This window comes from Monodelphis domestica, chromosome 4 (genome assembly GCF_027887165.1).
Source record: "Monodelphis domestica isolate mMonDom1 chromosome 4, mMonDom1.pri, whole genome shotgun sequence".
Lineage (NCBI taxonomy): Eukaryota > Metazoa > Chordata > Mammalia > Didelphimorphia > Didelphidae > Monodelphis > Monodelphis domestica.
The window spans coordinates 33,921,573-33,948,081 of record NC_077230.1 but is presented as its reverse complement, the minus strand read 5'-3'; the positions used below and the strand labels follow the sequence as shown (position 1 = coordinate 33,948,081).

Genomic DNA, 26,509 nt, shown 5'->3' with positions numbered 1-26,509 from the left:
CAATGAAAAGTTGAAAAGGAAAAATAACTAAATATTTTGTTAGATTAGAATGATTGCTTTTTACATTATGGTCATATGGAGGAAATTCCATATTGGTTCTTATAAAAAAGTATACGTGCATATTATAACCATTTTTTCAAATTTTATATGTATGATACTAACAATTATTAACCTGTGCAAAAATTATCCTCTATCAAAATAATACTTACTTAAAAATGAAATAATTAAAAGTTAATAATGAAACAAAAGAAACATAGAAGTGAAATGATTAATAGTTAATAATAACAAAAGTAACGGTAATAAAATGATTAAAAGTTCATATAACAAAAGTAACATGGAAGTAAAATCCCTTAAAAGTAAATATAACAAAATTAACATGGAAGAAAATCCCTTAAAAGTTCATATAACAAAAGTAACATGGAAGTAAAATCCCTTAAAAGTTCATATAACAAAAGTTACATGGAAGTAAAATCCATTAAAAGTTCATATAACAAAGGTAACATGGAAGTAAATCACTTAAAAGTTCATATAACAAAAGTAACAAAGAAGTGAAATGATTAAAAACTTAGTAATAAAAAAAGTAACATGGAAGTAAAATCTCTTAAAAGTTCATATAACAAAAGTAACATGGAAGTAAATCCTTTAAAAGTTCATATAACAAAAGTAACATGGAAGTAAAATCCCTTAAAGGTTCATAGAACAAATGTAACATGAAAGTGAAATGATTAAAAGTTAATAATACCAAAAGTAACCGTAATAAAATGATTAAAAGTTCATATAACAAAAGTAACATGGAAGTAAAATCCCTTAAAAGTTCATATAACCAAAGTCAACATGGATGTAAAATCCCTTAAAAGTTCATATAACAAAAGTAACATAGAAGTGAAATGATTAAAATTAATAATAACAAAAATAACATGGAAGTAAATCCCTTAAAAGTTCATATAACAAAAGTAACATGGAAGTGAAATGATTAAAAGTTAATAATAACAAAAGTAACAGTAATAAAATGATTAAAAGTTAATAATAACAGAATAACAGTAATAAAATGATTAAAAGTTTATATAACAATAGTAACATGGAAGTAAAATCCCTTAAAAGTTCATATAACAAAAGTAACAAGGAAATGAAATGACTAAAAGTTAATAATAACAATAGTAACAGTAATAAAATGATTAAAAGTTAATAATAACAGAATAACAGTAATAAAATGATTAAAAGTTCATATAACAAAAGTAATATGGAAGTAAAATCCCTTAAAAGTTCATATAACAAAAGTAACATAGAAGTGAAATGATTAAAAGTTCATAGAACAAATGTAACATGTAAGTAAAATCCCTTAAAAGTTCATATAACAAGAGTAAAATAGAAGTGAAATGATTAAAAGTTCATATAACAAAAGTAACATGGAAGTAAATCCCTTAAAAGTTCATATAACAAAAGTAACATTGAAGTGAAATGATTAAAAGTTAATAACAACAAAAGTAACAGTAACAAAATGATTAAAAGTTAATTATAACAGAATAACAGTAATAAAATGATTAAAAGTTCATATAGCAAAAGTAACATACAAGTAAAATGATGAAAATTCAATATAACAAAAGTAATTGCGTTTTCCATTTTTGCCATATCTTTCAGGTTCTGTGTCTTCTTTCCATCAATTTCTATAGTAAGACCCAAATATGATTTTTTTCCAAAAAATCTCTAATTTTCTTAATAGCCTTAAGTATTTTCCGGCGGTCTTTCTTCCTGTTGACTTCGATTTCCTTTGGAAAGAAAAATTAAAAGTGTAATTTTGCATCTACTTATTCAGATGAATAGATTTTCTAATTCTTTACATAATGAACCTGAAAATGAAGCTGCTATAGGATCATTTTAAAGAACACAGATTTTCCAACAATAGAAAAATATTCCCTAGGTCTGGATGAAGTAAAAAATTACATCGTACAATCCTAAAATACATTAAGGAACTACCATAATAGTTTGCCTTTGTGAAACATTTTGGGATTTCATGCATTAATTGTTATTTATCTAGATGGGAGTCCAATGATGCTTGTGCTATTGAAACAATCCCGAATTGAAAAAAAATTAAATGGAAAATTAAATTAATTAAAACATTCCTGTTTACTTAAGTAAAAGAAAGAATAATAAAATCAATCAATACTTAAATGTATTAATAATTTATTTTTAAAATTAAAAATTAAATTAAAATTGAAGGCTCAGAATATCAGACATTTACAGCTTAAAGGAACTTAAATCAAATACTATATTTTAGGAAAATCCTAGAAACATGTTATGAGAGAAAGTATATTTTAAAACCCTCAAAATTATATTCTCTTAGGAAATAAATGAATCCAAGAAGAATTTTTTTTGTCTAGTAAGTTATCATATTTCATGGATCAAGTATCTCTAGTCAAAGACAAAGGTATCATACTAACCAGGATTTGCAATTTAGGCCTTATAAAATATGAGATTCTATTTACTATAAATGAAATGAAATTTTGCCATTTTCCATGATTAATGTTTTTTAATCTGTTTCAGTGAAATTAATCTGATTGTTCAAAAACTACAAACCTGCTTTCCTGGTTACCAGTGGGTTTTTTTTTTTTTTAATGCACAGAGTTCTAAAAAAGAATGAAGGGTGGCTTAGCAAATTGAGAGCTAGGCCTAGAAACAAGAGGTCCTTAACTCAGATATGGCTGGGGAGGTAGACTCTAAATGATCATCATAATGCAAACACCAACAACATAGAAATTGGTTCTGATCAAGGATACATGTAATACCCAATGAAATTGAGCAACAGATTCAGGAAGGGTGGGGAGAGGGCAGGGAGGGGAAGAATATAATTCTTGTAACCAAGGAATAATGTTCTAAAAATTGACTAAATAAATTAAATTTTTTAAAAAGTCATTAATTCAAATGTGGCCTTATATACTCTTTTTTTTTTCATTTCATTTCATTTTATTTATTTTTTAATTTGGTCAATTTCAAACATTAATCCTTGGTTACAAAAATCATATACTATTCCTCCCTCCCCTCCCCCTTCCCACCCTTCCCATTGCTGATGCGCAATTCCACTGGGTATTACATGTGTCCTTGATCATAACCTGTTTCCATGCTGTTGATGTTTGCACTAGGATGTTCCTTTATGGTCTACATCCCCAAACATATCCCCCTAGACCCATGTAATCAAGCAGTTGTTTTTCTTTGGTGCTTCTACTCCTACAGTTTTTCTTCTGAATGTGAATAGTGTTCTTTCTCATAGATCCCTCTGGGTTCTTCAGAATCACTGAATTGCCACTAATGGAAAAATCCATTACATTCGATTGTACCACAGTGTATCAGTCTCTGTGTACAATGTTCTCCTGGTTCTGCTCCTTTCACTCTGCATTACTTCTTGGAGGCTCTTCCAGTTCCCATGGAATTCCTCTATTTTATTATTCCTTTGAGCACAATAGTAATTCTATCACCAACATATACCATAATTTGTTCAGCCATTCCCCAACTGAAGGGCATCCCCTCATTTTCCAATTTTTTGCCACCAAAAAGAGTGCAGCTACGAATATTCATGTACATGTCTTTTTCCTTATTATCTCATTGAGGTACAAACCCAGCAGTGTTATGGCTGGATCGATGGGCAGACAGTCTTTTAGCCCCTTTTGGGCATAGTTCCAAATGGCCCTCCAGAATGGTTGGATCAATTCACAAGTCTACCAGCAATGCAAATATCCCAACTTTTCCACACCCCCTCTCCCCATCATTCATTACTTTCTTTTGCTGTCATGTTAGCCAATCTTCTAGGTATGAGGTGAGTTGTTTTGATTTGCATTTCTCTGATTATTAGAGATTTAGAACACTGTTTCATGTGCTTATTAATAGTTTTGATTCCTTTGACTGAAAATTGCCTATTCATGTCCCTTGCTCATTTATTAATTATAGAATGGCTTGATTTTTTTTGACAATTGATTTACTTCTTTGTCAATTTGAGTAATTAGACCTTTGTCAGAGATTTTGTTATGAAGATTGTTTCCCGATTTGTTACTTCCCTTCTAATTTTGGTTGCATTGGTTTTGTTTGTACAAAACTTTTTTAATTTGATGTAATCAAAATTATTTATTTTACATTTTGTCCCAAAAGCTATGATGTTTGGGCTTGTCATAGACTGTCTTGCTGAGGTCACTTAACCCATGTCTATTCCACTGATCCTCCTTTCTCCCTCTTAGCCATTACCAAATTGTTTTGATGACCACTGCTTTATAGTATAGTTTGAGATCTGGTACTAAAAAGGCTACCATAGTTTGAGATCTGGTACTACAAAGGCCACCTTCCTTTGCGTTTTTTTTTTTCATTATTTCCCTGGATATCCTTGATCTTTTGTTCTTCTCCAAAAGAACTTTGATGTTTGATAGAATTCCCTTGTTAATTCATCAGGCCCTGGGGATGTTTTTCTTAAGGAGATCCTTGATGGCTTGTTCAATTTCTTTTTCTGATATGGGATTATTTAAGAATTCTATTTCTTCATATGTTAATCTAGGCAATTTATATTTTTGTAAACATTCATCTATATCACCTAGATTAGCATACTTACTTTTAGCGAGTGATTGTCCAGTATGAGGAGTTTTCCACCATTTATTCCTTTACAATAAAATTTTACAACATACTCCTCCATTCCAATGCTCCATAACCAATTACCAACTTCAATATTTGTCCACTGTGTTGGCAATGTTTTAGGGGCTTCAGTAGAATAAGGACAGTAATCATCCAATACCTAGATATCAAGAGACACAATATTTAAAAAGCTTCCATGGCTATATGTTAATATAACAATAGACAGCAAAAACTCAAAGGAGCCTTAGAGACCATTTTTCCAAAATCATCCCTCCTTTCACAGTTCGTTTTTTTATAATTTTTGCTTTTCAAGGCTGCTGTATTTCTTATCCCCACCACCCTTTTCTTTCATCTGTATGTCAAAAATTCACAGAACAACAAGAGATCTGAAGTGAGTTTTGTAAACCAGGAAAAAACTTTATTTTTTGCAATGAAAATACTTTGGAGCCTTTTTAAAAATAGCAGTATTCTAAAACAGGCAAAATACTCGATATATTTTCACTTAAGGAGTGATGACTTTGTAAGGGAATGTATTAATACTAAAATGTTTCCACCTAATCCAAGTTAAGACAAGATGAGAGGAAAATTATCTACATCCAAAGTGTATTCAGTTATTCTCCATGGCCAAAATAAATTGAACTAAAATCTACCTTTACCCAGGTAGTTTTGTCTCTTCTTTGGCCAGGAACACAGGCCACTTTACCCAATATCCACCCAGGAAGGAAGTTGAGGCAACTTGGCCTGGTAGGAGCTGCTGGGGTTTCTGGGTCATGGGAGGCAGAGGAAGAGTCATCATCAGGTTCTAAGACTAGAAGTTAGATTAGCTAGGTGTTAGCTAACTTTAGAATCTAGTGATGGTTCTTATAAAGGCAAAGAACCCTCAAGTCCTCAATTCCATCTTCCAGTGTCTGATATCCATAACTTTCCAATTGAGGTTACCATATCAGTTGAGAAACTGGTCAGGAACTATTAAAGTGCATCCTAGTTTTTTGTCTATTTCTACTGATGGGTAATATTTCTAGAAAGTAAATGGAAACAAATCTTACTTTTTTTACAAGATTTTGGCAAGTTGACCATCATGATTACAAATACTAAATATATTCAATGTTGTCACCTTTAGGTTTGGAGGAAAGCTTGTATTTTATTGCCATTCATTATTTTATAAGTAAAAGAAAATTGAAAAAAATATGCCCATCTCCATTAGACAGTGTGGTGGGGGTCCTTTTTCAGTATCTATTAAGAGATGGGACCATCCTTGGAGGATTCAAAAGAATTCCAAATGTGAGGCAATTCAGAATTTTATTCTTGCTAGCTAGAGCACAAACAAAATTGGGCAGGTCAGAAATACCTCCTAATGCCTGGTGGGTGATGAAATCTTTAGTTGGACTTAATCATATGTACATGTGTATCTATTTATTTATGTATGTGTAAAAATATGTGTGTGAAGATCAATAGATATTTTCTCAATTGACCTCATACCTCATATTCTTTTTTTATTTTTAATATTTTTTCAAGTTTATATGATTCATTTTCTTTCCCTTTTCCCCTCCCAGAAGCAATAAGCAATTCTACTGGATTGTACAAATGTTATCCCTTGATATCTAATTTTATATTATTCATTTTTACCATAGAGCTCAAACCCCAAATCATATATTCATATAAACAAGTTCTAAGTGTTAAGTCTTAAGTTTTTCTTTTTCATTTCTATTCCCATAGTTCTCTCTCTCAATATAGATAGGATTCTTTCTCATAAGTCCTTCAGCAATGTCCTGGACTATTGTATGCTGCGAGTAGTAAAGTTCATTATGTTGGATAGTTCTACAATGTTTCACTTTCAGTGTATATCATTCGATTGGTTCTGCTCATTTCACTCTGCTTCAGTTCATGAAGGTCTTTCCAGTTCATATAGAAATCAAGTAGGTCATCATTCCTTATAACACAATAGTATTCCATCACCAACATATACCACAATTTGTTTAGTCATTCCCTAATTGAGGAACATCCCCTCATTTTCCAATTTTTGCCACCACAAAGAGCTCAGCTATGAATATTTTGTATACGCATTTTTCCTTATTATCTCTTTGGAGTACAAACCCAGCAGTGGTATTGCTGGATCAAAGGATCAAATGTGTTCTTTTAGAGCCCTTTGCTCATAATTCCAAATTTCCCTCCAGAATGCTTGTATTAATTCACAACTCCACTAGCAATGCATTAGTGTCCCAATTCTGCCATATCCCCTTCAACATTTATTATTTTCCTTCATTGTCATATTGGCCCATCTGTGGCTCTCATGTTCTTTTTTTGCTCAGTAACACAGGCACAGTCAATCAAGACATACACATGCAATCTCTCCTCTTATTTTGCCAACAACCGACAGTGGTATTTCTTGGTAAACTTTTACCATTTTACCTACCTGTTATTTTTTAAATATTGTACAGCCCCTTCAGAGACCCCTTCTGTCTCATGGAGGGAAAATTATCCTAATATGTTATCACTTCCTACCTGCATCAGCCCATAACAATTCAACTTGCACTTTTCTCTAGGTTAAGTGTATTTCAATACTCTGTGCCATCATTTTAGAAAATTTTCAGCCAACAATATTCTGAGGCCAAAAGTTGAATCAATTATCCTTTGTCCTTAGAACATCCAAATACAGAGAATTCAAATGTTTTAAGAGTTCTTAATCATTCCCTTTTCTTGAGAGAGGTTCTTGAATGATCTCTGGGAACAAAAAAGTGACTTCAAGGCCAAACAGTTGCCGCTATGGTACTTTGGCTCCTTACTCGGGTAATTTTATTCCTGATTAATACTGATTATTAATTATGACAGAATGTTAACTCCTCAATCCAAGGTAAATTATAGTTTTCTAATTCAAGAAAAAGCTCACTCTCTAGTAATTTAAATGGGGAAACAAACTTAAATCTTTGATAAATTTAACATAATGAAAATTTACCTCTTGATCAATTTCTTCCCACTTGTGCACATTCTTTACTTGTTTGTCATGTTTTTTAAAATGAAAGAAGTTCCACAGCTTGCGTTCTTTGATATTGCTAGAATCATACAACATTTGAAAGGGAAATAATTATTAAAACACAAAAATACATTCTACTATGACACAAAAAAAGATCTTAAATAGATGCACACTATAAAAATTTCATGAATTTCAATTCTGAAAAAAAAGACAAAGCTACATGTTCAAAGAGTTTGGAGTTACACTTTTTGTAGGATACGTGCTATGTCAGCACATGTATTAGAGAAGGGGCAAGATCAAATTTGGCGCTATAGGTAAAAATATAAAACTAGATATGGAAGCCAGTTAAGTTAAATATGTGTGCGTATGGCACAATATCATTTCTCTACTTCTTCCTCCTCCACATTAACCACAACTAATACATGATTTGTCTTGTAAGGAGCGAGGGGGTCACTGATTTAGATCTGAAGTAACGCTAGATGTCAACTTGTAATATTTTATAGATGGGAAGTCTGTAACCTATTGATCAGAAAATACTTGAATTTGAACACATGACTAGGTGATAAAACTCCAGTCTGAATGCAGATAACTCAGATTCCATGTCCTATACTTTTCCCACTAAGTTGTTATTATCAGACTCAAAAAGAAATGGATCTCTCTGGGTCACATCCATAAACTGTGAATTTGACACCTTTACTCTATGCCAGCACCCATTTGAGGAAGATGTGAACAACTGAGAAAATTCATATAAATAATGAAGTTCTTTTGTAGAAAGGGGCAAAAAACATAGCAAACAGTAGCCAAAGAGGTAAATTACAGGAGAAATAAAATGTTTTGTTTATTAATAATATTGTTATCCATATATAAAAAGTACATCTCTTACCGGAACCAGGAAAATCCCTTTTTAGCCTTTCCCTCTGTAGGTTTTCCAGTGCTAATAATCTCTTCCTCCACTACTATTTCTTCTTCTTCTTTTTCTTTTTTTATTTGGGTCTCTAAGAAAAATAAATAATTCAATGAGTACAACAGTACACAAATATTTTACTAGGATTAGCAAGGGACAACAGCAATCTTTCATTGGTTACTATTGCTGACCAAGGCTTAGACATCTTATAAAGTGAAGAACCTACCTTTGGCCTTGATTTTAGAGCCAGAAGCCATGAAGTCACCGCTGGGAAGGTAACTATCTGAATATCTTCTCCGGGCCTCATTTTTCTCACCTACAAAATGAAGGGATTAAAGTGGGTGGTCTTTGAGGTTCCTTCTAAGACTGATGATCTAGGATATCTACCAAGAAAATACTAGTCCCGCTGCAAGGGCAGTTTAAAACAAGTAAAGCTAGATTGAAGAAGACTTAAAAGGATGAGACAGTCAAAAATGTTGATTAATCAGTTGGCAGTGGTGGTGGTGATCCTTATGTTTGAAAAGTACCAGTGACATCACAGAGTAATATCTTCACTTGTGTATGAATTGGATTTAAGTGAGTTGCACAAAATTGTCAGCCTCACTCTTTCTTGCAGAATCATCTAAATCCTTTGGCAAGACAAAAGTCTGGATAACTGACACTGAACCTAGTTGATTGACACTGAACCTAAATGACTTTAGTGTCTTAGATGTCCAACCAAACTCTACGCACTCCACAGTGCTTACTTCAGCTACATTCATGGCTACTGAAGCAAATTTTCTCATCCACCTATTCCAGGAGGAGGTCTTCACAAGCCTGGAGTAGATATCAACCTAACTTAACCCATCTGTTCAGTTTTAACAGGCTGCTCCACATGCTACAACTTCTTGGAACCACAGGTGAGAGCTGAGTGACAAGTAGACACCAAAGGTAGATAAGCAGCCCTGAAAAGCGTTCAGCAAGCCCTCACACTAGAGGTTCTAATATTCTCTGAACAACAATCATATTAATTGTTGGTACTTGGCAGCCAAAAAAAAGTCAGCCCCTGAAGTACAGCATTCATTTTCAAACTGTTGCTCAATTCACCAGTATTCATTCTTCCAGATATCAGATTCATAAGGCTGAACCAGATTTCCTTCTGTTAGCAATGACAGTGATACTCCAAATGTTCACAGATTCACAGTGCAAAAGGAATGCAAGTAATGGATGGCACCCAGGAAAAAGGTGTTTTCTAATGAACAATTTATACAAGTGATATTTATAGCTAAAATAGGAAACCTTCTCTATTTGCCAATAAATAAATTTATGGAGTATGGCATATGATAGATATAAACAAATTTTTGCCTAAAGAATAAATGGGTCAAAGAATGAATCATAGAAACAATCAATAATTTCATTAAAGACAATGATTATAAGGAGACAACATATCAAATTTTTTAGCATGTAGCCAAAGCCGTACTTAGAGGAAAATTCACATCTCTTATTGCTTATATCAGGTAAAGTAGAAAAAGAGCAGGTCATAAGGGAATTGGTGATACAACTAAAAATCCTAGAAAAGGACAAATTTAAAAATCCTCAATTAAACAGCAAATTGGAAATCATGAAAATCAAGCAAGGGATGAATAGATTGAAAGTAAGAAAACCATAGAACTAATAAAATAAGACAAATAGTTTGTTTTATGAAAAAATAAAATAAATAAATCATCGGCATACTTGATTAAAAGGGCATTTTGATTTCATTATATTAAAAAGGTTTCGCACAAATAAAACAAATGTACTTAAGATTAGAAATGAAAAAACAAATTCTGAGGAAAAATTTATAGCAATTTTTGATAAAAGTCTCATTTCTTAAATATAAAGAGAACTGAGTCAAATTTATAATACACAACATTCCTCAATTGAGAAATGGTCAAAGGATTTGAATAGGCATTTCTCAGAAGAGATTAAAACTTTACATAGCCATATTTTAAAAAATTCCCAATCACTATTGATGAAAGAAATGAAAATTAAGCCAACTCTGCAAAATGATCTCATACCCTTCAGATTAGCTAACATGACCAAAATGGAAAATGATAAATGTTGAAGAGGAGGTGGGAAAATTGGAACACTAATAAACTTCATTGGTGATAGTGTGAAACGATACAACCATTCTAGAGACTTATATGAAACAATACCCAAAGGTCTATACAACAATCTCACCCAAATGGATCAAAGATAGAATAAAAGGAATTAACTGTGCCAAAATATTATTATCAGCTCTTTTTATAGTGGCAAAGAATTGGAAACTGAGGGGTTGTCCATTATTTAGTGGTTGAATGATCAAGCTGTGGAATATGGTTGTAATGGATTACTATTATGCCATAAGGAACAATGAACAGGATGAATTCAGAAAAAGTGAGCAGAACAACTATAACTAGAGACTATAACAGAAATATTATACAATGATCAACTGTGAAGGACTAAATCATTATCATTAAGCTTCCAAGGTAACACATGAAGAACATACTATCAATGGTCAAGGAAGCTACAAAAAAAAAATCTGAGTGTAGATCAAAACTTGACATCTTCCACTATAATAGTTATATTATAAATTATAAGTTATATTATAAATCTTCATGAGATTTCTATTGAATATGTGTGTTCTGTGTCTATCATGATGGGAACCATATGGAAATAGGTATTACATAATAGTATGAGTATAACCTATATCAGATTCTTCACCCCCTCAGGTAGGGAAAGGGAGATGGGGGTATCTGAATTTTAAAATGTCAAAAGAAATGGCCAAAATTATTCCTATAAGTAATTGAATTTAAAAAAAAAGATTTTGTTGCAATGAGACCAACAGAATGTTGATAAACCAAAATGGATGTCATTAAAGTAGGATGGATAATAGACTCTAAACAAAACCATGTCCCAACGATGTAATAAGAAATCATATAAAGATTGTCTTCAGGCTAAACATGATCATAGAGATTAAAAAAAAGTCTTAGGTGGAAAATAAGTTGATTTTATAGGTCAAATGGATAGTAATAGGGAAAGAGGAACAAGATCTTTTTCTGTATTATTTCAAAAGAAGGGAAAAGGACTAAATTATAAAAAAAAAGCCTGAGCAAAAAAAATTGTACTGAAATCTTTTCTAAAAGCTTAAGTAATTTAGCAATAGTGTGGCCTGGATGTTGAGAAAATGAGATTCCTATCACGGCATATTTTGAGGCAGAAGCTAAATGACATTCTGACATACATATAGCATAGATTTCTATAGCAATTAAAATGTTATAGTAGAATATTTCCAAGGTCCCTTATAGTTCAATCACCAAGAGAGTGATCACCAATAGTTGAGAAAGCCTTATAAAGCAGCTAGCATTCTCATTATTAGAGATATGAAGGGAAAAGGAATAGAGACCAGAGATTCGGTGAGTGATAGAAACATTTGTTCCAAATTTCTCTTTTCTATCAGAAAACTTTAGGGTCAAATGTTTTGAGCAAGGATATATGTCTTACCTGAATTGAAATCCCCTTGGGCTAATAATTGCCCTGGTGATAAATCTTCATTTTTTATCTCTTTAGGTTTTATTTTAAATTGTTCTAGTAATAATTCTTCTTCTGGGGCCAATGGTAAAAATGTGCCTTCTTTATTTGATTCATCAGGTTTCTGTTCCATATTCACTTTGTATGTGTTCATGTCTTTATATTTGTCTTGAAAAATGTTAGCCTGAAATTTACCAAATGAACCAAAATAAATCTATTAATTACACGTTATTCAATCCTTTTCCTCTCCAACAGTCACAACCATCTCATTTATTCCTGCTAGCCACTTATCTGACCTCTTTATTCTCAAATGACCCCTTCAGATCTATTACATTCAAAAACATATGCACAAATTCCATGACTAGTAGCTATTGAGTAAAACCAATCAGGATAGGACGAGAGATTTACATGAGATTAGAGACAGGGATAGGTTTGGGAACTGAGATGGGGACATGGATGGGAATGGGAAGAGGGAAAGAGATATCATGTAGATAGGAATGAGGTTAGGGATAGAATCCAAAGCTTAAAAGCTCTCCCAGTTAAGAATTGTGTTTTTCAAGGCAAGGTGACACCTTCACTGCCATTTAGTTGCAGGAAGCTGCCAAAAGCAGTAAGATGTTACTGACCTGGTGAGCTTCAGACATCCAGGATGGACATCAGGGGGACCACTTCAATACATATCACTTCCTAACACTACAAAATGAAGCTTCTCTTCCTGCATAGTTCTGTATATACAGGGGGGAAAGAGAGTTTCTGCTTCTAGGAGGATTGTAATTTAGTAAAATGGACTCCAAGAGATGTTCAAAAACAGTCAGTGGAAATACCATAATAGCTGAGAAATTACAGTGACAAGCCCTTTTGCAAACTAGAAGAATGTTAGGGCAGGTCTGATGAGTAAGTAACCTGGCCTTAGATAGAGGTATAGATATCGACACATACACACATACACATATATAAATAAATGTGTGCATGCATTTATGTGCATATATATGTATATACAGACACAAATTTACATGCGTATAGAAAAAAGGAAAAATGATATTCACTACTAAGAGCTTCTTCCATGTCTGGTCTTCTGGTCCTCAGCTAAGCTCTGGGTATATAAGATTTATATGACTACAAAGATATAGATATAGATATATGCATATATATATATATATATATATAATAAAAATTTATGTCATGGTACTCTGGGAATTAAGTATGGAACCCTCTGGTGTCAGAATATGGAAGGTACTGGGTTTAGACTTTATCCAATAACAACAGGAAAGCCTTGATAATATGTGACCGAGACACTGGGTTTAATCCTCAAATACAAAAAGAATTTACTGATGTGATAGATGGCAGAACCAGTCTAACTAATCTTTGTGAAATCATTGCCAAATGGCGCTTGCTATCCATTCCATCCATTCTACCACTGAGACCCCAGGACTTCTGAAGCATTCCATCTTGTGCTTCAGCTGAACCTTATTTTAAATGTTGTACTTTCCACTTAGAGTATTGAGTAAGAGTGTCTCAAGATCAGGAAATGTTTCATTTTTTCTCTTTATGTCTCCAGCGCTTAGCAGCATTTTGCACACATCCAGAGGTACTTCAATTAGTAGTTACAATGATAGCATAAAAGTAGGGGAAATCGATTGTAAGGCCTACATTCTAGCAGACTTCAGAGGCACATTCACAGAGAAAATAATAATAAAAAAAGCCTGGTGGGCCTTCTTCACTTCAGAAGGAAGAAAGATACTGATTCACATCTTAAGACCTAAGAGTAGTTAATAGCTGCAATGGAGTAAGGGAAGCAAGGAAGAAGGATACCCCAGCCGATGATCCTTTCTCTTGATCAAGTAGACACAATTCATGGATTAGTAGTAGTAGTAGGCTGGGGTTCCCAAATGATTTCCATACTGGATTTTCTAAAGAGTGATAAGTAGTACTAGGCAGAGAGTAGTGATATGGGAGTTTTGGTCAATTCACCTTTCATAAAGCAGTCCTCTTAGGCCAAGAAGAGTTTTAGTAAGATTGAAAAGTTTTGTTTCGACTGATCAAAAGAATGGATGAATGAAATAGGAAGCATTTATTTCATGCATTATTATGGGCACCATTCACACTGACTGCTTTGCTTTCCACCACTTTTATCACTGTGAACACAACTAACATTCAATAAAACTTGATTAATGGGGAGGAACTGTGCTGTCTTACCTGCTCAAAGATAGCTTGGATGTTTTTTCTACATCCCTGATCTTCTTCTATTAATATTTTCAGTGCCCCAATAACAAATTTCAGGTCACTGTGGAAGAAAAGGTAGCAGTTTCATACAACTGGCAATCAAACCATCTTGGAATTAAAGAGATTTGGACTCAAGTTCTAGTTCTAGAACCTAGTTGTAACTTGCCACTAATTAGTTGTATTTACTTGGGCAAGTCACTTAGCCTTTCTAGGCTAGGTAGGAACATCTATTTGGTTCTCTACCTTTTAGTTCAACATTTTTTAAAATATATGTATGCATATATATTTTAAATATCATTCCAGAAATCTCCTAGATATCTAAAGTAATTTCTGTAGACCTCTTAAAATTGCAATTGAAATTCTTAGCTCATTAAATTCTCTAAAGGTTGTATACAAGTTGTAACCAGTTGTGATGAAGTCCATCCATTATCTATGTGACAAATGCAGCACACCCCTAATGAGTTATGATTTTGCCACTGAAAAAGGTGTTTATGGGCTTTCATAATGATGTTCTTCAGTACAGTCAGAGGGGAAAGGTACAAAAATCAATATAATAGAATATATCTAATAGGCAAAAACATTAGCTTGAAATGATTCAGTATATCAGAAAGATATTGATTTGATTAACATATGAACTTTAAAAAAATTAACTCAACACAAGCAATCAGCAAATAAGCGTAACAAAGACATAGGCAGGGACGTGAAAAATCCTTTTCTCCAATTCCAATAGACTTCTTTTAACTCTCATGGAGGTTAATAAATTAAAAGTAGTTAGGAAACAATAAACTTCCAGATCTCTTTTAAAGTTTATTCCCCTCCGCACTATTTATTAACTATTTGCACTTCATTTGTCAGAACTCGGAAATTTCTGATAGAAGCAATGGGCAGGATTCTCTACTCTGTGTGTTGAGAATATTTAAGAATATCAAAACTTTTGACATGGGCACTGTACCCCCAGAAACTCAGGCAAACTATTTTGGACAGAGAGACGCACCTCCAGGCTACACCAAGATCCTATCAGGCTATATCTCAAGATATCTTTTTGTTAAGGAATCTTCATGCCTCCAGGCAGACCCAAGTCAGATGACCACCTCAACCCCACCAAATGCCTAAGTGATTATTAACACTCTAGGTCATGTCCACACCATGACATAGCATCTGTTGTAAAGAGTACAAAATCCCCAGAACTGATGTCGTCTGGGGGGACAGCTTTTCCATCTATGCTGTCCTTAGGGGAGCAGCCTTTCCTTTCATGCTGTCCTCCCAAGGAACTGCTCCCCATCTTGCTGCTCAACCTTGCTATCCTCCTGGCCATTCTCAACATTGCCTCCTAAACTAATAAATTTCTCGTTTTGTTTTTAAGCTAAATTTTGGAGTCTTGCATTCTTGCCAAAGGTATCCTTCCTGAACCCCAGGGGTACACATCTGAACCCCATAACACTTTGTCAGAATATTTCAGTTTGGTCTCTAATTTAAGCAGTCTAGCCTGTTGCATATTCTTTTTTTTTTAAACCCTTACCTTCCTTCTTGGTGTCAATACTGAGTATTGGCTCCAAGGCAGAAGAGTGGTAAGGGCTAGGCAATGGGGGTCAAGTGACTTGCCCATGGTCACACATCTGGGAAGTGTCTGAGGCCAGATTTGAACCTAGGACCTCCCGTCTCTAGGGCTGGCTTTCAATCCACTGAGCTACCCAGCTGCCCCCTAGCCTGTTACATATTCTTGAGAAGCAAACAAAATGGGAAATATGCAGTGCAAATACAAACTGCTAGTAAAAAAAAAAACAAGAACTAATATGCACTAGTTAGAGATCAAGCAATTCAAACTGTTCTGTGAGAATACCTAGCATGCTTTGTAAAAGCATTTTTCCTCCCCCCCAAAAAAAAAGGGAAGACTGAATGGATTTTATTTAAAGAGTAAACTCAAAGAAGGGCAAAACTTCAAGGGAGAACAATAGCATATTTTCATATGAAAGAAAGATTAGTCCTCGATGTTTTGGGTAGGAGGCAGAAAAATAAAATCTAAAATCCATTGATTTGTGTTAATGTGCCCTCAAAAAAAAAACAGCAGAGGGGTCCCCTTTCCTGTGAAAAAAATCCTGAGTTGCAAGCCGGGTGCCAAGTGTCAGTTTAAGAAATTCAGCTTATAAACTAAAAGGGGGTGGTGCTGAATAGCATGGTGTCACTTTTCCTCATTGAAAAATGGCTAGCACAGGCTCAAAAACCCACCTGGAGTGGGGAAAAGACTGGCCAAAAATTGGGGAATCTCACCCTCTGTGCAGACACTTGAATCAGAAATAGCAGTGGGAGACTGCAGCTGAGCACTCTTCCCAAGAGCATGCAGGGGGAGGAGAAACCACTGCTAAGATCTGGTGGTGGGTGGCAGCAGCAGTAGTGGGAGGAGAGCTGGTTCTTATGCTTTGGAACTGACACTTAGCTTCAATTATAGGACAGAAGGTAAAGTTAAAAAAAACATTCTTTTTGTTTTTGTTTTTATCTGTTCTATTTGCTATACACCAAAGTGTATCAAGATGTTTCGAGATTTCTTCTATTCCTGATATTTACTTATTTTAATGCATTATATTATTTCATTCTATATATTTATAAGCCAGAAATGATGAGGCCATTCCTCATCAGGAAAATATTATCCAAAAAACCCACTGAATATATACATTTTTTAAATTGAGTCTCCAATTTGGAAATCTTCCCAGTAAATGGAATTTAGAGGCAAAAGCATATTGTTATTTTATTATTAACCTTTCACTAAGTTTTGTCTAAAAAAACCACTAGTTTACATATTCAATAAAAGCTTACATATATATCTTTATACCTATATATACACATATATATATACCTGGCCATCCAGTACCATGGTACTCTTGGACTTCTACAAATACTTGCTTGTCCTCTCACAATAGTGATATCTCTAATTTTTTCCTTTAAATGGAGAAAATGTTTAGAAAGTGTAATTACAATATAGGCCTAAAGCTCAGAAATCTCAAGAACATGCTTAAAATAAACAAACAAAATCCACTCTCCTAATGTGCTAATGTTTAAAGATTTCATAATTGGATAGGAAAGAGGTTTTAAGGAGGCAGTAGTAAATACTTTTATACTTTTTGCAAAATGAAATATATACCAATATACCCATATACACACTTTGAAAGATTAAATATATTCTTTGATCTTTCTTCCAAAGACATTATCATTATTAGAGGAAGGATGGTCATTTCAAAATTATAGTAAAACATTTTAAAGAGTTTGCCAAAACATCTAGCAAAATAGCACAGAATAAAAGCAAGAGCCTGCTTATGCATCAGCATAACAACATGAACAACTAATTCAATCATAATTTCTTAAGCATCTAAAAAGTGCAAGTCCGTGTGTTGTCCTGGGGATATAAAGATAAAACATTCCTTCACCTCCAGGGGCTTACAGATTGGTAGACCAGCATTTTGGGGAAAGCCTTAGAGATAGGATACAGAAAGACATAAGAAAAAAGATTGTTGGTCAGAGATTGTTGTGAAAAGTAATCTTAATGGAAATGTTAAAAACAAGAATAATAAAAGAGGTCTAAAATTAACAGGTCCTCAAACTGAACCTTCAAAATTAATAAAATTACTCAGGATTACTTGACAATAATTAAGAGTTCATAAAATATTCTACCATGAGGAAGTCCCAGAAGATAATTAACTCGGCAATCCAGGTGTTCAAAAACCCAAAAACAAAAATGAGAGAGGAAGGATTCTGTATTCTGGAAGGCCTGAGAAAAACTGGAAATCATGTGATACAAATGAAAGTTTGAATAGGAAAGGGCTATAAAATTTACCATAATGAATTCAAGTTGCATATACAACCTTAATATCAACCAATACCCATACAGCATTCAAAATTAGAAAAACAACAGGAATAAGACCTCTTAGACCAATATTTGTGAGGCATATTGATGGTAAAAAACTAGGGGGTTTGTGATCATAATAAAAGAAAAAATAGGAATTTTGCACTACTGAGAAAGATTTAACACGAACAAAATCAATGCAACTAGAATAGAAGTGAAACCCCAAAGTCATCAAAGGCAGGAAATCAAGGGAATATGTGTACACTTACACATTCTTTGTCTGAATACAAAGTGTCCGTTAATTTGGGAAAACCTGAACAAATGCTGTGATATATTATATAATGAGATATTATTAAGTTTTTGAAATTAACAATAAGAATTCTACAAGACATTAAAAAACCCATATTAAATAATGTAAAGTAAGCAGAAACAGAAGGCTCTTTAAAACTAAGGTAAATTAAAGCAGTATTAAAAGATTGCCATCCTCTGACTAATTGTAATGGAAAATCTTAGACTGGGACAAAAGCTAGAGATATAAAAATATACATACACATACACACATGTATATATCTCCGTTGTTCAGAAAGGAGCAAAACTATCAGATTCAGTTGCTGTATTTATTGTTCAGTTTTGCTTAATTCATTCTCTATACTACAAATGATAATTCAGTGGTGAAGGTTGGAGTACATCAGAGAAGATTAGAATGTAAATCTCAGAGACATTGATAAAATTGCATAAAAGAGCAACAATAAAAAAGTATGTAATAAATTAAAATGAAGTTACTGAAGAGTAGGAAAGGAAACGTTTTAAAGAACAAAAATTTTATTTTAATATTGTTATGATAAAAAAAAGAAAGAATTTTGCGTTTCTGCATTTTTTTATTTGATTCACATAATACCTGTACTATGAGCGAATCCATAAAATATTTCTTCCTTTCCTCTGACAACTCGAGGAGTTCGATAAGTTCTGACTTGACTTCAGGTGGTTCGCGGCCAATTTCAATCCTAGGTACAAAATATCCACATTTAATTTATGTACTTTGGATTAAGACATAGCCATGCAAAGAGCAGAATGGGGAAATTCAGCTAAGCTTTCATTCTTACAAAAACAAAACAAAACAAAACAAAACAAAAAAAACCTCTTCAGGTTCAAGGAGCATTATTTGCCAAGAAAATAAAAATTCATTAACTAAAAATAAATGCAAATGAAAATCAAGGGTTTGCGTGAGATGTGATAGAGTATTCAGAAAGGAAGGTGCAAATGGGTCCTAAAATATCTTGTGAACTGCTGAACAGAAAAAAAGAGGGTCATTTCTTAGCAAAAGAAGACAAAAAGAGAAACTATTTAAACATGTTAATTAGGCTTTCTTTCTCCCCAATTTTTCTGTTTGAACACATTGCTAAAGAAATTTCCAAATCAAAAACAATGATCTAGCAATCTCTGCATCTTAAAGAAATGTGGGAAAATTTACTTACTGGAAAGGAGAATCGTCCATTTTTTTAAAAGTAGAGACGATTTCTGCTTCATCCAATCCAATTAGATTGATGTCACCTATTTTAATAATCTGGTCAAATACACGGATACTGAAAAATAGAATTGCATAGTAATTAAAATTACATTGAAGATTTTTATGACCTAAAAGTCCAATGCATGTGTATGATTAGAAGATATGGTACTAATTTAAGAGATAGACTTCAATGACTCATCATACCATTACTATAATGGCTGCCACTTACAAATTTTTCAGTCACCACTTCTCTACAAATTAATCAGAAGACTTAGGGGGCTGGTGTGTCTCAATAATTTCATTACCGTGCAGCCTGTCTGGGGATTCTTCCAGGGATTCATCCCTGAATATTTTTTTTTTTAAGTAGGCTTCAAGGATGATTAGTGTTCATTACTGGGTCTGTACTCCAAGCCTTTCCAGCTGGCTAAGTCTCAATAATGAAATGAGATTGAAAAAGGAAAGGACTTTGGCAGATCTTGGAAAACACAGTGAGAAGGATCCAAGAGAAATCATCCACAAACACAGATGCCCTCCTACAAACAATTATCAGAGTATTGTTTCAATTTTAATATTCTTCAGAAAGTCAATAGGATCTGCAGAAACTAAAACAAATGATTCTTCTGAGGTATCAGACAATGCCCCACTGACTGAAGACTGAGTAAGGAGACGATAATTCAGAAGGAAACTTCTAGTTGATATTTTTATTGTAGAGACCTTGGGTGATAATAAACAGATAAATGTCATCATAGAAACTGAGGAAAAGAAAACAACTTTGGGAGGTTAAGAGGAGAAAATTTCCACCATTTATTTGGGATATTCAGGATGGGCAGCTAAAGAAATCAATTCTGTTACAATCTAGGAAGCAGGAAAAAATTCTAAAACCATCTGGGCTAAGTGAGTTGGGGATGAAGAAGTAATGAGCCTCAGGCTTTGAAACAGAAAGCCTGATGGCATTTTTTGCTTTCAGTTCTATGTAACAGAGTGTCATCTCAGGAAGAATTCTATTTTAAAGTCCAAAATTACATCATGAGCAAGGACATAGAGGGTACCATTTGACCCCAGTTGCATAGTAAATTCTTACAAGGTTAAAGTTATGATTTGGCAACCTATTTGCATTTCTTATTTTTTTCCTTTCTCAAGGATTCACTTTGGGCAGTTTATACTAATATTTTAAATGTATATTCCTACATTCCTATATCTAGGAAGCCCTCTCTCAATTCAGGAATTATTTTATTGTATAGTCAAATTTCAATAATCTCTGAAGATAGTTGCCAGTGTCTCATGGATACCATTTTTTCTAATACAACCAAAGTATCCCCCACACCCAGATTTTCTCACATTTATTTAGTATAGATCTTTTCTGCACACAATAGTAATTTGTTTGTTGCCTAGTCAATTCAGTTTTTCATTTCTCCAAATCAAGAACTATTTTCCCACTTTCTTTATATCCCTTCATGGAGAGCACAGGTTCTGGAATGGTATAGATTTATAAATACTTGTTAATTTGACCTGATTTGGAAATAGCTGGGCACATGTTTACAATGGGCTCATTATGGCAATTATTAAAGACCTTCTCAATTATCAAGAATAAAGTCACAGTTTACAGACCAAGTTGGAGTGGAATTATAGAATCTTTGTTTCCAAGCCAATTCCATTTCCTTACTAGCTTGGTCATGACAATATTTTTAAAGTTGATATTTCTGTATTTTTCAGAGATTTTATTTGTGTAGTCACTTTCCATGTTTACAATATTAACCCTTTTTAGAATGAAGTTAAATCCTCCCTACAAAGTCAATTCTTATAAAATTACAAAACCAAACTCACCATCCAAGTTTGTGAACTGCACCTCCTTCAATAATTTCAGTTATAAAAACCCCTGGTTCCTTTCCATCCTCATCTGCTGGATCAAAGAAGATACAAGTACAAAGCCCCAGTTCGTTGTCACCTATAAATACAAAAATAATAATAGTAATAATAATGAAAGCCTAAAACATCTGAAGCAACAGTAAGAATAAAATTTCCTCCCAGTACAGTTGGCCTGGTCACTCTAGCTTTGCACTGGAATTATAAGCCATCCACTTATACTTTACCGGTATCTTTTCCTTAATAATTAGCAATATATATATATATATATATATATATATATATATATATATCTGACTCTGTTTACAGTCTCCCCTAGACCAATGATGTTGCTGAACTTTCTACCTTTCAGCATATAAGCACATTAAAATATTTTTAATGATTAAAATTTTTTCTAAGGACATATAAAATCTATTTTAAGTTCCAAATTCTTTCCTACTCACCCTGGTCTCCAACCTCATTAAAAAGGTAAGCAATTTGATAAAGATTATACATATGCAGTCATGTAAAACATATTTCCTTCCTCATTCATCATGTTGAGAAATAAAACATACCAGGAAAAAAGGAAAATAAAGTAAAAAACAATATGTTTTGCTCTGCATTTAGATTCCATCACCTTTTCCACTGCAAGTGGATAACATTTTTCAGTTTTTCAGAACTGTCTTTCAATCTTTGTATTTCTGGGCATAGCAAAGTCATTTACAGTTGATCATTGCATAGCATTGCTGTTCATGCACCCAGTGTTCTGCTTCTGCTCCCTTCATTATGTATCAGTTCATATAAGTGTTCCAGGTTTTTTGAAATCATCTTAATCATCATTTCATGTAGCACAATAATATTGTTGCAATCACATACCACAAATTTTTCAGCCATTTCACAATTGAATGTTATCCCTGAAATTTTAAGTTCTTCAACACAAAAAAGACCTGCCATAAATTATTTTGTACATAAAGGGACATTTTTTTTTTCATCTTTTAAAATTTTCTAATCTCTTTGGGATACTGTCTTAGTCGTGATATTGCCAAGTCAAAGAATATGCACAATTGTATAGCTCCTTGAGCATATGTCCACATTGTTCTCTAGAATAGATGAATCAGTTCACAATTCCACCATCTGTACCTTAGTGTCTCAAATATTCCCCCATCACCTCCAACATTTTTCATTTTCCTTTCCTGTCTCGTTAAGAAAATTTGATAGGCATGAAAAGTAAGAGTTGTTTAAATTTGTATTCTTCATAGTGATTTAGTGCTTTTTTATGTGGCTAGAGACAGTTTTTATTTCTTCATCTGAAAACTGATTATTCATATAATTTTAGCATCTATGAATTGGGGAACAACCTGTATTCTTTATAAAGTTGATCCAGTGCTCTATATCTTTGAGAAATGAGGCCTTAATCAGATCTTTAAATTTTTTCCCATTTTTCTTCTTTCCCTCTGGTTTTGTGTGGAAAACTTTTAAAGGTAATGAAAATGATCCATTGCACCTCCTATAATGTTCTCTGTCCTTTATTTGATAATTCTTTTCCCCCTAATTTAAATCTGGCATTACCCTGAATGCATAAATCAAATGCCACTTTGACCTTATCTTGATACATGATGTGCGGCATTGGTCTACATCTAGTTTCTGCCAAAATGCTTTCTGGTTTTCTCAGCAGTTTTTGACCCAGTGAGTTCTTTACCCTAAAATATGGATTTTTGCATGTAAGAAACACAACATTACTAAAGTCATTTCTACTGTGCATATTGTGTGTACCTACTCTATTCCACGGATCCACTACTCTTTCTTCATCAATAATAGATTAGTTTGAAGATAAGTACTTTATAATAATACACTTTGATATCTGGTATGGTTAGATCATCTTCTATCATATTATTTTTCACTAAACAAGGACAAGAATATCAATGGAAATAGTGCCTTATTAATATAACTCACCTTTCTGAAATTATTTTTAAAGTTATGATATCAAAAATATTAATCAGTTAAACTTACACTCCTTAATCTTCATTTGGGAATTATTCCTAATGTTTTTAATATTTTCTAGATTTGATGTTTATTGATGTGAAAAACAAATTAATAAAAATAAAATTGATGAAAAATGGCATACATGTATGAAATAAGCAATTTTATAGTTAAAGCTTACCTTTGTCTATTTGACAAGAAAATAAATCGAGGTTCTGGACTCTTCTTTGCATCATTTTTTCACAGAGAAGATTAAAAGCTATCAACAAGCTTCTTGAACAAGAAAATATTCGATCTTTACTTGAAAAAAATTAAAAAAAAATTTAAGTGCATGGGGAACAAAATATAAATAATTTCAAAGTACAGTGGTGTGTTAATTTTATTTAGAAAAATTAGTTTTCTTGATCAGTCTTTTGACATTAATTGATACGCCCCTTAAAAATTCTTTTTATCTTAGTGTTAGACCCCAAGATACACAAGAATAATATTTCCATTCACAATGTATCTCATATGTTCAAATTTACTCCTGTATGTTGATTAAATTTGAGGGGGGAAAATCAGCATTATACCTAATGGAAGGGGAGGAATTCTAAAGGTATATACAATTTTGCTATAGCCTAATTAATGTTTATGGTAAGTGGTACAAGGCACATTGACTAACATTCTTTTCTTTATATTCTAAAACCATCCTTTAATGTTAATTAAATATTAATATTAATTAATGAATTCTAATTATTAATGATCATTAATAAATTATTATCTTCAATTAATCAGAATTTATAATATAATGATTATATCCTATCCTATCCTATCCTGTCATATTATTATATTTATACAACATAACACATTATATTATAATAATTTAATTATTACATAATCAATTATTGATTGATTATCATTAATAATTATTATTAATTGACTATTAATTCTCAACCATTAATTAATAATTGATATTTATTATTAATTATTGTTAATTCATTAATAGTAAATACTAAAAGATTTTAATTAATAATAATCAATTAGCAATTGTCATTAATTAGTAATAACATCAATCAATATTTAATGATTAATACTTTACTATTTTAATAAGTTAATATATACTTTATTTAAATTGATTTAAAAGTTAAATTAAATAAATTAATAAATAAATAAAATTAAATTCAAAAATGAATAAAATATATTTATATACATATATAAAAAGAAAATGTATTTAAAAATAAATAAATTAATTAAATATACTCTAAAATACAATAATTTAATAATCAATAATTAATATTAATCAATTATTAATTAGGGACATATACTAATTGATGATCATTATTCATTATTATTTTCCACAATCATTATTATTTAATATTAAACAAGTATTTATTAAAGATAAATTGATGATCATCAATAATCTGTTAATATTAATTATTAAACATTATCAAATAATAATTGGTTAATGTTAATTCATGAAATAAATCAATCATTGTTTGATGTAATTAATAATAATGACTATAAAATAATTAATATCAATCACCATTAATCAATAATTACTTATTATCACTTAATAATTATTATGAATAATTATGATGATCAATTATTAATTAATAACCATCCATTAAATTCACTTAATATAATAAGTAATCAATGATCATAAATAGATTCATTAATGATCATTACTTATTAATTGATTAAGATTAATTTTAATCAATGCTGATTAACCAATAATTGTTTAATATTAATGAGGGTTAAAAAAATAATCATTGCCAGTTATTAATTAATGATCATCAATTAATGGCTGTCACTAATTAATAAATAATATTATATTTTATTTATTATTTTAATAAATAATTGAATTAAAATACCTATAAAAATTAAATTACATGAATTTATAAGTTATCTTAAAATAAATTAAAATAAACAATTTAATAAATAATATATAAATATATAAAAATAAAATTTATTAAAAATAAATTAATTAATCAAATGTATATAAATAAAAATAAAATAATTCAATAATTTAGTGGTTTATAATAAATAATTTATATTAACCAATTATTAATTTTTGATTATTACACCTTGATGATCATTAATTAATCAATTACTGGTTAGTGACAATTACTAATTGATAATCATTAATTAATAATTGATATTAATTGGATATAATCTTTATATTCAGACTTATATATATTTATTTAAATGTAGTACATACATATAGATTGGTTTCTGTTTCTAAATATTTATATAAAGATGAATTTCCAGGATCTATCCCACTCCTTCTTTCCCCAATATTCTTATATTTTTTCACTAGAGGACTGACCAAAATTGTGAAAATCATATGAAACAGAAAACATGAAATAATGTTTAAAAGTTAAAAAGAAAAAGAATTAAAATAAAAAAGAAAACACATTAGAAGATATTGGTTAGGATATATTTTCCCCCTGGAACCTGCCATAGTATTTTATAATATTTATAGATTCCTCAATAATCTTCAATTCCTTTGAAAATGGACAAAATCTCTGAGGTCCCCTTTAGAATTCTGTTTATCAATATTTTTTAAAAATGTATACATCAAAAATCACCAATTCCATATCAAACCATTCCACAACAAAAAGAAATTCCCAGCAACTACTCTAAAACAAATAATTCCACAATTTATCAAACTGCCACCCTTCCAACCCTTAACACATCCTACCTCCTTGGTTTCCTTTGCAGGAATGACCTCCCCAGTCTCCTCCCTTTATTTATAATCCTCCTGATTCCTTGGTAACCTGACAGTTGTTCTATGTTCTATGATCTCTTATTGGCTGTTGAGTGTTTGGCCCTCTTAAGGGAACCACCAGTCATTTCTTTTGAATCAACTCTTCAGTTGCCTTGAAACTCAGAATGGTCAGCCAGCAGTCAAAAAGCAGCAGTAAAAGTTAACAGATACCTCAGCTTAGGCCTACCAATCTTTCCATTTCACCACCTTTATACATTTAATATTTAGACTTCTTTTTCTTTCTTGAGACTTACATAATTTTACTTCCTAAGTTTCAAAACAAGCTCCCCTAGCAACGAGTGTGTAAACAATTCCATTTATCAATCCAGTTAGCCAACAAGTATTTATGGTGGGCACCGAGCTTG

At 32.0% G+C, this 26,509-nt stretch overlaps 1 protein-coding gene across 1 annotated transcript; it reads right to left on the bottom strand.

Moving 5' to 3' along the window:
* Positions 1–971: 971 nt before the first annotated feature.
* LOC130453611 (uncharacterized) lies at positions 972–21,714 on the bottom strand. Its single transcript, XM_056793258.1, has 10 exons — positions 21,401–21,714; positions 18,968–19,652; positions 17,086–17,168; positions 14,208–14,295; positions 11,985–12,195; positions 8,710–8,799; positions 8,463–8,574; positions 7,562–7,658; positions 4,589–4,768; positions 972–1,766 (listed from the first exon to the last, which is right to left on the bottom strand). The coding sequence occupies exons 2-10, from the start codon at positions 18,986–18,988 to the stop codon at positions 1,665–1,667; spliced, it is 984 nt and encodes a 327-aa protein (XP_056649236.1). The 5' UTR covers positions 18,989–19,652; positions 21,401–21,714; the 3' UTR covers positions 972–1,664.
* Between the last annotated feature and the right edge of the window lie 4,795 nt (positions 21,715–26,509).

What these genes read in the sequence shown, in the direction of transcription:
- LOC130453611 (XM_056793258.1), bottom strand. Translation starts at nt 18,988, where the DNA reads ATGGATTCGCTCATAGTACAG. An exon ending in AAGGGATTTTCCTGGTTCCG is followed by an intron (nt 7,659 to 8,462) that starts GTAAGAGATGTA and finishes GTATGATTCTAG; the next exon opens with CAATATCAAAGAACGCAAGC. An exon ending in GGGAAGAAATTGATCAAGAG is followed by an intron (nt 4,769 to 7,561) that starts GTAAATTTTCAT and finishes CTTGATATCTAG; the next exon opens with GTATTGGATGATTACTGTCC.